This window comes from Odocoileus virginianus, chromosome 5 (assembly GCF_023699985.2).
Source record: "Odocoileus virginianus isolate 20LAN1187 ecotype Illinois chromosome 5, Ovbor_1.2, whole genome shotgun sequence".
Classification (NCBI taxonomy): Eukaryota; Metazoa; Chordata; class Mammalia; order Artiodactyla; family Cervidae; genus Odocoileus; species Odocoileus virginianus.
Window position 1 is genome coordinate 6826431 of NC_069678.1, and position 12314 is coordinate 6838744.

The following is a 12314-nucleotide window of genomic DNA, read 5'->3' on the forward strand; positions in this document are numbered from 1 at the left end:
CCCAGAAAGCAGGAGGGGTTTCCGCGTTCACCTCACAGCATAACGCCAGCGGGCAGAAAGCATTTCTTTTTGCTGAAAGGATTTAATGCTTTGTTGTCTGTGTGTCTCTCTGTCCCTGGTTTCCTTTCGAAGTAAAGCTTCACAAGCTTGGGAATGCATATGCGTTTTCTCCCGCAGTGGCTTCTTTTCTTAGTGCGGCGGCCACAGCCGTTTCCTTCCCGTCTGAGGTTCAGGGGCTCCGACCCGGAGGAAGACGCGGGCGGCGTGCGCACCGGCCCCCAGGCCGCGGGGCTCAGCCCGGCTTCACGTGGACTCCGAGTGCGGTCGCGGGTGCAGCTGCGCGGCAGCACCCCCAGCGCTGGAGCCTGAATCCCCAAAGAGACGGACATGAAAATAGCTTTAGAGCAGGACCTTTCATGACATTCCCCTGCTTTCCTCCCCTGCAGACCTGCCACGTCCAGCCAAAGGAGCGGATTCGCGGTCTTTTCGGTTGCGTCCAGCGCGCTGCCGTCCTACGTGGACAGGAGGAGGGGGCGGCAGTGCTTTCGCCGACGGAGGAGGCGCCCAGCGGGTGCCGGAGGGACCACCTTTCTCGGGAGAGTCGTTTGCCCAAGTCCAGAGTCCCCTAAAGGAGGGACTGGGACTGTGTGGGCCGAAGTAAACATGGACGGAGAAGCAAACGCGAAGTCCTGACTAATTGGATGTGGGTCTGAGGAAAGCGCTGCGTCTGGGACAACCGGAGGTCTGAGCCCGGAGAGCTGGAGATGGCGTCATCCAAGGCGGGAGAACTGCCGGGCAGCAGGTCGTGGGGGAAGACCGGACGGAATCCAGGTCTGGGCGCGGAGCCTTGTTTGCGAGCGTTTATCCAGCCCTCCGGGTTCCTGCACCCGCCAGGAGTCTCTTGTGACCTTGGGGATCCCGAGATCTCACCCGCGCGGCTCCCCTCCCGCCTCTCCTGCCCCCGCCCCGGCGACCTGCTCTCCACGCGCGCTCGCCGGGAAAAGGCGCGTCTCCAGGGCAGTTGTGAGGTGCGCCGGGACCGGGCAAGTCGTGGGGACGTGAGGGTCAGGCGGACCTCGCGGGCGCGTCATACTGTCCCGCAGAGCGTTCGGCTTTTGGTGTGGCGCTCCTCATTTGGAGAAAGCAGGGAAGGAACGTTCTTCGGGTACAATTCCTTGGAGAGAAGTGCGGAACTCAGAACTCGAGGGCGAGAGACACCACACAGTCTTTTCAGGCTTCCTGTTATCACTAATGAGAACCGCGGAATGTAGTTCCCTGGTGGTCTAGTGGCTAGGATTCGGCGCTTTCACCGCCGCGGCCCGGGTTCGATTCCCGGTCAGGGAAAGTTACTTTATTATTTTTTTTTAGTTTTGGCTGCATGTCCGGCAATCTTCACTTCCTGCCCACAAGTGTTATGTGCCCCACCGTCCAGTTGCAGTGGAGTCTCTGCATCAAACCTTCAGCCAATGAGGTAGAATCCCAGGGTCCAGGGCATCTCCTAGGGGAGATGTGAGGAGCAGTCGGGACAGCCCCTCGCCTCCAGTCCTCCCTTCACCTCCACTCCTCCCTTCGCCAGAAACCTAAAGCCTCACTTTCAGTGTCCATCTGAAGAGAACTTGGGACTTGAGTACCAGCTGTGTTGTCATTGTTCAGTCGCTAAGGCCAGTCTGACTCTGCAACCCCATGGACTGCAGCACACCAGCCTGTCCTGTACTGTCTCCTGGAATTTGCTCAAACTCATGTCCATTGAGTGGGTGATGCTATCTCACCATCTCACCCTCTGCTGCCCCCCCCCCCCTTTTTTGCCTACAATCAGCATAGGGACTTTTCCAATAAGTCAGCTCTTTGCATCAGGTGGCCAGAGAATAGGAGTTTCAGCTTCAGCATCAGTCCTTCCAATGGATATTGAGGATTGATTTCTTTCAGGATTGACTGGTTTGATCTCCTTGCAGTCCAAGGGATTCTCAAGAGTCTTCTCTAGCACCAGAATTTGAAAACATTAGTTCTTGGATGCTTAACCTTCTTCATGGTCCAACTCTCACATCCCTACATGACTACTGGAAAAACCTTAGCTGGACTATATGGACCTTTGTTAGCAAGGTGATGTCTTTGCTTTTTAATGTGCTGTCTAGGTTGGTCATAGCTTTTCCTCAAAGGAGCATGCGTCTTTTAATTTCATGGCTGCATGAAACTGGCTGAGTACTAATTATTCCTTTAAAAAGTACACTGAAACTTATGAAAATTTGCAAGAAGAGTAACTGCATATATTCTTCATCTCAATGCACCAGTTAACATTTTCCCACATTTGCTTTCTTTCTCTCTCTCTGTATACATGACTTACTCCACCATTTGAGAGGAACTTGCAGACATCCTAAGATCATTGGTTGGGCTGCTATTGCTCTTTTCCTTTGGCATTTCCCACTCAACCAGCTCCCATGGGACCTTGTCCTCCAAGACTCAGGGAAGGTTTTGTCCTGGCAAGGAGGCCCCTCTTGCCCCATTCTCTTCAGGCTGTAAGAAATTCCAGGCAGTCTTTTATTCAGCTCTCTTTGGTAGTGCAGGCCAGTGCTTGCAGGAACACCACTAGGCTGTCATCCCTGGCCCCCATAGCACAGGCTGCCCACCAGCCTCCTCCCAATTCCCTTGGTGGGCGGTGGGGTCTTGGGCCAGACTGAGCACTAGGACCACCTATCTCAGGAGAAAGCCTTCAGCGAAGTGCAGCTGCCCCCTTGGCTTTTGCCAGGCTCTCTGTACCCTGCTAGGATATCATTTTCCTTATTTTTTGGTTTATATTTTTTATGTGTACAGTATTATATTTTGACTTCTGTATACATTACAGCAAATTCACCATTGAATAGGCTTACTTTCCATCTCTGGCCATACAGTTGACTCCTCTTACTCACTCTTCCCTCCCCACTTCAGTCTTCCCCTATGATAACCATTACCTGTTTAATAACCATTACCTGTTTACATGTTTGTTTTTGAATGGTTCAGATGGTTCATTTTAAAATAAAAAAAAAATATTCCACATGTGGTGAAATTGCATGCTATTTGTCTTCCTTTGAATGACATTTCACTTAGCATAATACCCTCAAGTCTATCCATGTTGTAACAGATGGTAAGATTTCATCTTTTTTTTAAGGCTGAGAAATCACATGGCTTCCAAACCTCTAAGCATTCCCATAATGTGTGATATGTCAGTATGAAATTCCTTCATTTCTGGTTTAAAGGTTTTGTTCTGTTCTCTGAATGTCCTATGTTCATGGATACATGCCAGATAGCTATAAACTAATAAAGGGTGATCAACACAGCACCTTCTATGTTTGTGGGCTTAATAAATAAACTACTAATGATAACAGTACATGGAGTCCCTTGTGACTGTGTGGCAGGGTGAGATAGGAGGAGTAATATTAAGACAGTTATGTCTGGAACAAAACAGAGTACAAAGAGTACCCACAACACATAGCCATAGGACGGGCTGGCAGGATGACAACCATGTTATTCCAGATGCTCCAAAAAGTAAATGGTGAGAATTAATTAAATGTGCAAGGACTTCATTAGGGAAAATACCTGTATGCAAGAAAATAGGAAGGTACTTAGGAATGATGAGAGATGCCTCAGGTCATGAAGCAAATCTGACTTAGTAAGGAAGAGAAGAGAAGGTGTCCAAAACTGCCTGCCATGAAGTTCATCAAAGTCATTGTGGAGTCACTGAGCCAAAGTCAGCCAATGAAGAGTCTTGTCTCTCCCAGGAGTGGGTCTGCCTTTGTATCCCCACTGCACTCAGCTATTGGCAGGGAGCAGCCCATGGGAGATGCAGCCTCAGAGATAGATTTTAAAGCATAGCTGGGACCTTCAGTCAATTAATGTCTGCATTAGGAAGGTCTATAAGGCCATCAGAACAACCAAACCCAGGACAGATGTAAGACTACACAAAAGTATTAGTGATTGGTAAGTACAGGGAACAGAAATAAGAACAATGGTAGAACTGTCTCTTCTCCTTCCAGTTTGGTGAAATACTGTCACTCCACCTTCTTTTGTTCTACCTTCAGTTTAAGCTATAAGTAGCAACAAGGAATTAGTGGATCCATGAGCCACAGATGTAATTACCTCTGTGCCCTGGGCTGATCTCATGAGAGAAATCATCTTGTTGACAGAATGTTGATTGAAACTATTATTTTTCCTCATTTTTTATTATTTTAAATTATGAAAGAATGATAAACACATTTACAGGAGACTTGGAAAATACAGAACAAAGTTACATGTATTTCCACTATATATTACAATTATTTTAAAGTAGATAAATTAAGATTTTTAGTTGGAGTTTCAATATCAAACTCTCAAAAATAGAATAGACAGAAAAGTAGAAGGATATAGTAGACCTGAAAATCATTATGAACCAATTCAACAGAATTATGATTTATACAATTTTCACACAACAGCAGGATACAAATTCTATTCAAGTTCCCATAGACTGTAAACTAGGAGCCATTGGAACATATTCAGGGACATAAAGCAGGGTGTAAACATTTCATGGTATAAAGGTATTGAAATCATACAGTCTGTCATAAATATGACAGATATATATATATATAACTATATATATATAACTATATATATATATAACTATATATATATATATAATATATATATATAAAAATTTTTTTTCTGGTTGTTCAGTCGCTCAGTTGTGTCTGACTCTTTGTGACTCCATGGAGGGGTCTCCCTATACTTCACCATCACCTAGAGCTTGCTCAAACTCATATGTCCTTTGAGTCAGTGATGTCATCCAACCATCTCATCCTCTGTCACCCCCTTCTCCTCTTGCCCTCAGTCTTTTCCAGCATCAGGATCTTTTCCAATGAGTCAGCTCTTTGCATCAGGTGGCCAAAGTATTGGAGTTTCAGCTTCAGCATCAGTCCTTCCAATGAATATTCATGACTGATCTCCTTGCAGTCCCAGGGACTCTCAAGAGTCTTCTCCAACACTACAGTTCAAAAGCATCAATTCTTCAGTACTCAGCTTTCCTTATAGCCCAGCTCTCACATCCATACATGACTACTGGAGAAACCATAGCTTTGACTAGACGGACCTTTGTTGGCAAAGTCTTTGCTTTTTAATATGCTGTCTAGGTTTGTCATAGCTTTTCTATCAAGGAGCGTCTTTTAATTTCATGGCTGCAGTCACCATCTGCAGTGATTTTGGTATATATATATATATATGTATGTATTAAAAAAGAATTTATATTAGGATGTACACACTGCTACATTTAAAACGGACAGCCAACAAAAATCTATTGTATAGCACATGGAACTCTGCTCAGTGTTATATGGAAGCCTATATGGGAAGGGGTTATGGGGGGAGGAATGGATACATGTATATGTATGGCTGAGTCCTGTTGTTAATTGGCTATACCCCAAAACAAAATAAAAAGTACAAAAAAATATAGATTACATTCATTCTCATAAAAAATAAAGCTTTAATTGAATGTAACAAAAAAGTTACATTTTTCATTAAGCTTTTTTTTTAATGAGTCTTAAATTCTGTGACAGATTTTTGGTCAAGTTGTTTTCATTAAAAAGTACTGATTTTAAAAATAACTTAAAACTGCCACACCCAAACATATGGTCCACAAAACATTCTCCTTTCCTTCTGAAGGTTTTATGATGCATTGCTATCATTAGCCAGTCTTTTACTATTAAATGGCCAATTGAGACAGTTCTGAGACTGTTCTTTCACCACTGATTAAGACTGGGGTGGCAGATTTGGGGGATAATATTCATTTAGCCTTCTGAGCTTTCTGGGCAGACTTGGTGACCTTACCAGCTCCACCTGCCTTCTTGTCCACTGCTTTGATGACACCCACAGTGACAGTCTGTCTTATGTCACACACAGCAAAACGACCCAGGGGAGGAGAGTCAGAGAAGCTCTCAACACACATGGGCTTGCCAGGAATCATATGAACAATGACAGCATCATCAGATTTCAAGAATTTAGGGCCATCTTGCAGCTTTTTCCCAGAATGGCAATCGATCTTCTTCTTCAGCTCAGCGAACTTGCAAGCAATGTGAGCTGTGTGACAATCCAGCACAGGTGCATATCCAGCACTGATCTGGCCTGGATGGTTCAAAATAATCACCTGAGCTGTGAAGCCAGCTGCTTCCATTGGTGGGTCACTTTTGCTGTCACCAGTCACACTGCCACAACGAACATCTTTGACAGACATGTTCTTGACATTGAAGCCCACACTGTCCCCAGGAAGGGCTTCACTCAATGCTTCAAGGTGCATCTCTACAGACTTCACTTCAGTTGTTACATTGACTGCGAAATGCCAGACTGGATGAAGCACAAGTTGGAATCAAGATTGCCCGGAGAAATATCAATAACATCAGATATGCAGATGACACCACCCTTATGGCAGAAAGCAAAGAACTAAAGAGCTTCTTGAAAGTGAAAGAGAGTAAAAAAACTGGCTTAAAACTCAACAATCAAAAACTTAAAAGATTATGGCTTCTGGTCCCGTCACTTCATGGCAGATAGATGGGGAAACAATGGAATCAGTGACAGACTTTCTTTTCTTGGGCTCCAAAATCACTGCAGATGGTGACTACAGCCATGAAATTAAAAGACCCTTGCTCCTTGAAAGAAAAGCTATGACAAACCTAGACAGCATATTAAAAAGCAGAGACATTACTTTGCCAACAAAGGCCTGTCTAGTCAAAGCAATGGTTTTTCCAATAGTCATGTGTGGATGTGAGAGTTGGACCGTAAAGAAGGCTGAGTGCCAAAGAATTGATGCTTTTGAACTGTGGTGTTGGAGAAAACTCTTGAGAGTCCCTTGGACTGCAAGGAGATCAAACCAGTCCATCCTAAAGGAAATCAGTCCCAAATATTCATTTGGAAGGACAGATGCTGAAGCTGAAACTCCAATACTTTGGCCACCTGATGCAAAGAGCCAACCAATTGGAAAAGATCGTGATACTGGAAAAGACTGAGGGCAAGAGAAGGGGGCGACAGAGGATGAGATGGTCAGATGGCATTACTGACTTAATGGACATGAGTTTGAGCAAGCTCTGGGAGTTGGTGATGGACAGGGAGGCCTGGCATGCTACAGTCCAGAGGGTTGCAAAGAGTCAGACACGACTGAGCGACTGAACTGAACTGACATGTCATCTCATTAACATCAATCCATTCTTAGTTTGAAAAAGATCTAAATAAAATTTACTCTTCTATATATACTAACATATATTATTTCTACCATTTTGAAAATTCAACAACTACTATTTCCAGGCTTGAGGCAACTCTGATCTTCATGATTCTGAGAAGCAGTTTCTGTCACTCTCTCGAACGGAGTTCACCTGGGTCTTGCTTATGGTCTTCATTATAAACATTCAGATTTTATCCCACTATATTTTCACATGTGATAGTTTTTTCTTCTTTCCAAGCATGTAATGGGGCTCAAGGATCCCACAGGCCCACTCTCAATAGATTTAACTTTTCCCCTGCATTGGCCTTTCTGATCTAGTTCTCTGAAATAGAGATAGATAATAGAGGAAAGGTATTTTTCCTTTAATCTTTTCTTTGAATTTCAGGCCATTATGGGTTTTATTCTTTACTACACAAATTTTACTTTTTATAGTCACTCAATAAATACATGTAAATAATTTTTAAATAATAATTTATTAATCTGATCCATTCATTTAAAGATAACGTCTGATGCCTCCAAGTTTACACCCACAAATGCTGTTGAATAGGACTGGAGAATCTGGAAAACACTCCTCCAGACCGTCCCGGTGTCGGGTCACAAGATGTCCTTACCAGAGCCAGAAGAGTGACTCTCAGTGTATAAATGAGGGGTGGCGAGGGACACATCTGAAGCTGACTGTGCAGTACCTGGGGAGGGAGAGACAGAGCTGCAATGAGGTCTGGAGGGATTTAGGGAACTCTCTTCAATGACTGCTCCCAACAGAAAATGACATTTTTTTCCCCTCCTTATTCACATGCAACTGGAAGTGGGAAAGGTAGAGAGAGAAACAAGCTGGCATCCAGCTCACAGCCAGTAACCCTCTGGTTATCTGGGGAAGGGACTTACACATGAAATGTGAATTTCCCAGTGTGCTCCACTCCTAGAGCCTGTGAATCTAGGGACTTGCAGGTGGGACCTCATAAGAAGCAACCTTATCTAGATTAGGCTGTGTGAGTCTGGGCAAGTTTTGTACTCTCCACTCTCTGCGATTCTGCAGCTGGGTATTGCTGAAGAAAGGAGGGATATGGAAGTAACCAAGTTTGGGTTTTGCCCTGGGTAAGTCTGAAAACTCCAGCGTGCTTTCCCTCAAGGCCCTTTTCTTGTTGTAGAGCTGAGGTATGGACTCTGGGTTCTATCCATGGAAGCCAAAGGTAGATACTATCTCTGGAAATAAAAACAAACCAGACAAGTCACACATTTGGGTAACAGATGCTTTCAAAGATATACTTCCCTTCACCCACCAAAATTTCGGCAAAACCTGGGAGCCTCATGCACTGGGACAACAGTCTGATGTGGCTGAGTCACAGCACTATGGGCCACACCCTCATGTCAATGGCTCCAGTTGTGGAGCATAGTCTTTCCCCCTAACTGGCTGCTGCTGTGATGTTGTCAGGGGCCTGGTCACCACATTCCTGATCATGACAAGGGAGAACATTTGGGTAGAAAGTGTGGAAATACGGTCCATCTGCATGAGGGGAGGAGGGTGGCAGGCGGCATCCAGAGCATGTGGTAGCGACATGAAGGTGGGGTGTGGTGCTCCCTCTGCTGAGGGCACCATGGAAGCCTTAGCCCTACCATCTGCCAGTCAGGCCATGAGCCCTGGGGCAGCACCAAGCAGTACAGGGAGTTACAAGAATGGGCATCGCGTTAGAGAGCCCTGAGGATGAGAACAGCTTCCCAGGTGGTGCAGTGGAAAAGAGCCTGCCTGCCAACATAGCAGACGCAGGCGACGCAGGTTCAGGCCCTGGATCAGGAAGAGCCCCTGGAGAAGGAAATTGCAAGCCACTATACAACATATTAAGAGAAGGAAATGGCAACCCACTCCAGGGTTCTTGCCTGGACAATCCCAGGGACGGGGGAGCCTGGTGGCTGCTGTCTGTGGGCTCACAGAGTCGGACATGACTGAAGCGACTTAGCAGCAGCAGCAGCAGCAGCAGCATACAACATATTGAAAAGCAGAGACATTACTTTGCCAACAAAGGTCCATCTAATCAAAGCTATGGTTTTTCTAGTAGTCATGTATGGATGTGAGAGTTGGACCATAACGAAGGCTGAGTACTGAAGAACTGAGGCTTTTGAAATGTGGTGTTGGAGAAGACTCTTGAGAGTCCCTTGGACTGCAAGAAGATCAAACCAGTCCATCCTAAAGGAAATCAGCCCTGAATATTCATTGGAAGGACTGATGCTGAAGCTGAAACTCCAATACTTGGGCCACCTGATGCAAAGAGCTGATTCACTGGAAAACATCCTGATGCTGGGAAAGACTGAAGGCGAGAGGAGAAGGGGGCGAGAGAGGATGAGATGGTTGGATGGCATCACTGACTCAATGGACATGAGTTTGAGTAGGCTCTGGGAGATGGTGAAGGACAGGGGAGCCTGGGGTGCTGCAGTCCACGGGGTCGCAAAGAGTCGGATGCGACTGAACTGAACTGAACTGAACCAGTATTCTTGCCTGGAGAATCCCATGGACAGAGGAGCCTGCCGGGCTACAGTCCATAGAGTCTCCAAGGAGTCGGACATGAATGAGTGATTGAGCATGAACGCAAGAAGATGAGAACTAGTCCCACCCAGGGCAAACCACTTAGTGTCTTCATTTATAAAGTAGGGACAAAAATGCCTGCCCTGCTTACCTCTCTGGGCTGACTGTGAGGAGGAGTAGGGGAGTGCACACCAATGTCTTTATAGCTGCAAACCTATATGCCCTTGTGAGGCTCCCCAGATGTGGACAGAACCCGGAGGTTTTGGTGCCCTTTCTACCTTTTCCTTGGCCAGCATTGCTGAGCACGTATTCCAGCCTCTCCCGCAGACGGTCATTGATGAATACAGATTCCTTCAGGCGCTGGCGCAGGTTTTGGATCTCAATAAGATTCTTTTCCAGCAGGTCAGCCCCTGTTGCATACCACCAAGACAGGGAGAGGTAGGAAATGAGGAAGGTGGATCCCTCATGGGACCCTCTGCAAGATCCCTGCCCATATCCATACTCCTGTCAACATCCTCTGCTCACCTCGGCACCTGGGAAGCACTAGGCAACTTTGTTTAAAGCGGTCCTAGGCTTTTAATCCCAACACAGCCTTCTGCGAGGAACTCCATGAGGCCTCCTCCCAGAGAGAAGTTGAGTATATCTGAGGGAGACGGACACTGGGCTGGTGAACAAGTGTGAGAAACCACTAAACTGCTCTAGGGAGGACTGGCCTAACAATGAGAAAGTGTGTCCGCCTCCTTTGGTGGAAATTCAGAGGGCCTCCCTCTCTACTTCAGACCTCTCTTACCCTACGATCCATGACTGAACAACTTTTAACATTCACCCAATAAAAAAAACTAAGGTATATGCATATGAAATTAGATCAGGCTGTGAACAATGAGTGACACTGAATGTTTTCCTTGGGTGAAGAGTGACGGGAAGTCTGGGGAGGTATCAGGACCTGAAGGAGGAATGAGAGAAGGGAACAGTTTCAAGGATGGAAAAAGATGCACAAAGAGAAGGGTAAAAAGATCAAAAATAGGCTTCACCAGGACATCGTGCTTAGGGCCAGGTTTTTCTCTGAGAATTTCAAATATTGTTTTGTTATACTGTGTGCATACTGAAACCAGGCTGCTTCCAAGCAGTTCCTCCACATGGGTGCACCCCTAGCCCCTGAGTGCCAGGAGGCCTGGCTCCAAACCCACTGGCAAAGAATGAGAAGCAGGACTGGCTTATAACTGTATACAAAGTGTGTGTGTCTCTCTCTGTAGGTGTGTATAGAAATAGTCTTCCATTCTGCAATAACTCTTGATCTAAGAAGACTTACCTTCCCCTTGGAAGTCTGAACTTAGAATAGTCTAAAAATATCTAGACCTAAAAGGTTATAGCACAGAGAAAAGGGAACACACAAATGTGAGGGAACTCATCCTCCTTATAGAGTACCTCAGAATGCCCTTGCATTCCTTTATTCTCCTGCCCAGAGTGAGTCCCTAGGTAGTGGAAATGAGAGGCACATAGAAAGGATCAGCACTGAGATGGGGCTTCATTCTCTGGCTGACCCATGGGATACTGCCCCTTCATCTTCTCACCCACTTCTGTAAGCCAGGGTTTAACTGAGGAACAAAATACCCTCTGGCCAGGAAAGGAATGTGTTGTTTCTGTAAATGGCTGTATTTCACCAACTGCTCCTTTGTTATTTTTACCAGAGGGCTTGGAGCTGGGCCGGTCCAAAGAGGAGGAGGAGGATAGGTTCCCGGATGCATTCATCTTCTGAGGCTTCATCTCTTCGCATGGGTGACTGCTGCCATGATGCCCAGCATCTGGTGTCCCACTCTGCTCTGCGGTGCCACCCAAAGGATAGAAGGGCTGAGCAGATACAGCTTCTGAGTGGTTGCTGGGCAATGAAGCTGAATCAGCAGGCATGGCTGGGCTGACATCTGTCCAGAAAGGAATATGAATGAGAAACAAATGGGGAAGTCAGAAATGAAGTGTTTTAACAATCATTATACTGGGTTGAATAGTATCCTCCAAAAATTCATGTCTACCTGGAACCTAAGACTGTGACCTCATTTGAAAATAGAGTCTTTAAACATTTAATTAGTTAAAAGGAGATGATACTAGATTAGGGTGGATCTTAAATCCAACATGACCGATGTCTATATAAGAAGAGGAGAGGAGACAAAGATAGGAGATACACAGGGGAGAAGACCAGGTGACAATGGGGGCAGGGATTGGAGTGATGCATCTTCAAGGCAAAGGATGGTCCCCACAACCAGTAAGTCAAGAAGAGGCAAGAAACAAGGGAGCATGGTTCTGCCGACTTGATTTCAGACTCCTGGTTTTCAGAACTGTGAGAAAACAAATTCTGTTGTTTTGAAACATCCAGTTTGTGATACTGTGTTACAACAGCCTGAGAAAATTGATAAAGCAATCCATGGAATGAAGACTTTAAGGTGAATAACAGTGATCAGTCAATTGCTTAGTATCAGCTAAGAACTCATTTCCCAAGGACTATCAATTTCACCCCAAGGTTACTGGCACTCCTGGCCTATGATATCAAGAAGCAGTTGCGAGATATAATGTCTGAGGGTCACAGTGCACACAGAG

General features: G+C 45.6%; 1 protein-coding gene, 1 non-coding gene and 1 pseudogene across 5 annotated transcripts in view; 1 reads left to right on the plus strand and 2 right to left on the minus strand.

Moving 5' to 3' along the window:
- The first annotated feature begins 1272 nt into the window (after positions 1-1272).
- TRNAE-UUC (transfer RNA glutamic acid (anticodon UUC)) lies at positions 1273-1344 on the plus strand. The gene has a single exon. It is a non-coding gene; the product is annotated as a tRNA-Glu (tRNA).
- Positions 1345-4649: 3305 nt separating this feature from the next.
- Positions 4650-7568, minus strand: LOC110141122 (elongation factor 1-alpha 1 pseudogene; annotated as a pseudogene).
- Positions 7569-7661: 93 nt separating this feature from the next.
- The window catches only part of LOC110141139 (myomegalin), a 64819-nt gene continuing 60166 nt past the window's right edge, over positions 7662-12314 (minus strand). For all 4 annotated transcript variants that reach the window (XM_020899894.2, XM_020899892.2, XM_020899893.2 and 1 more), the window contains exons 6-8: positions 11411-11644; positions 10004-10135; positions 7662-7893 (exon numbers count right to left, since the gene is read on the minus strand). In XM_020899894.2, the coding sequence (XP_020755553.2) occupies positions 7802-7893; positions 10004-10135; positions 11411-11644 (458 nt within the window). In that variant the 3' untranslated portion in view covers positions 7662-7801. The remainder of the gene's footprint in view (positions 7894-10003; positions 10136-11410; positions 11645-12314) is intronic.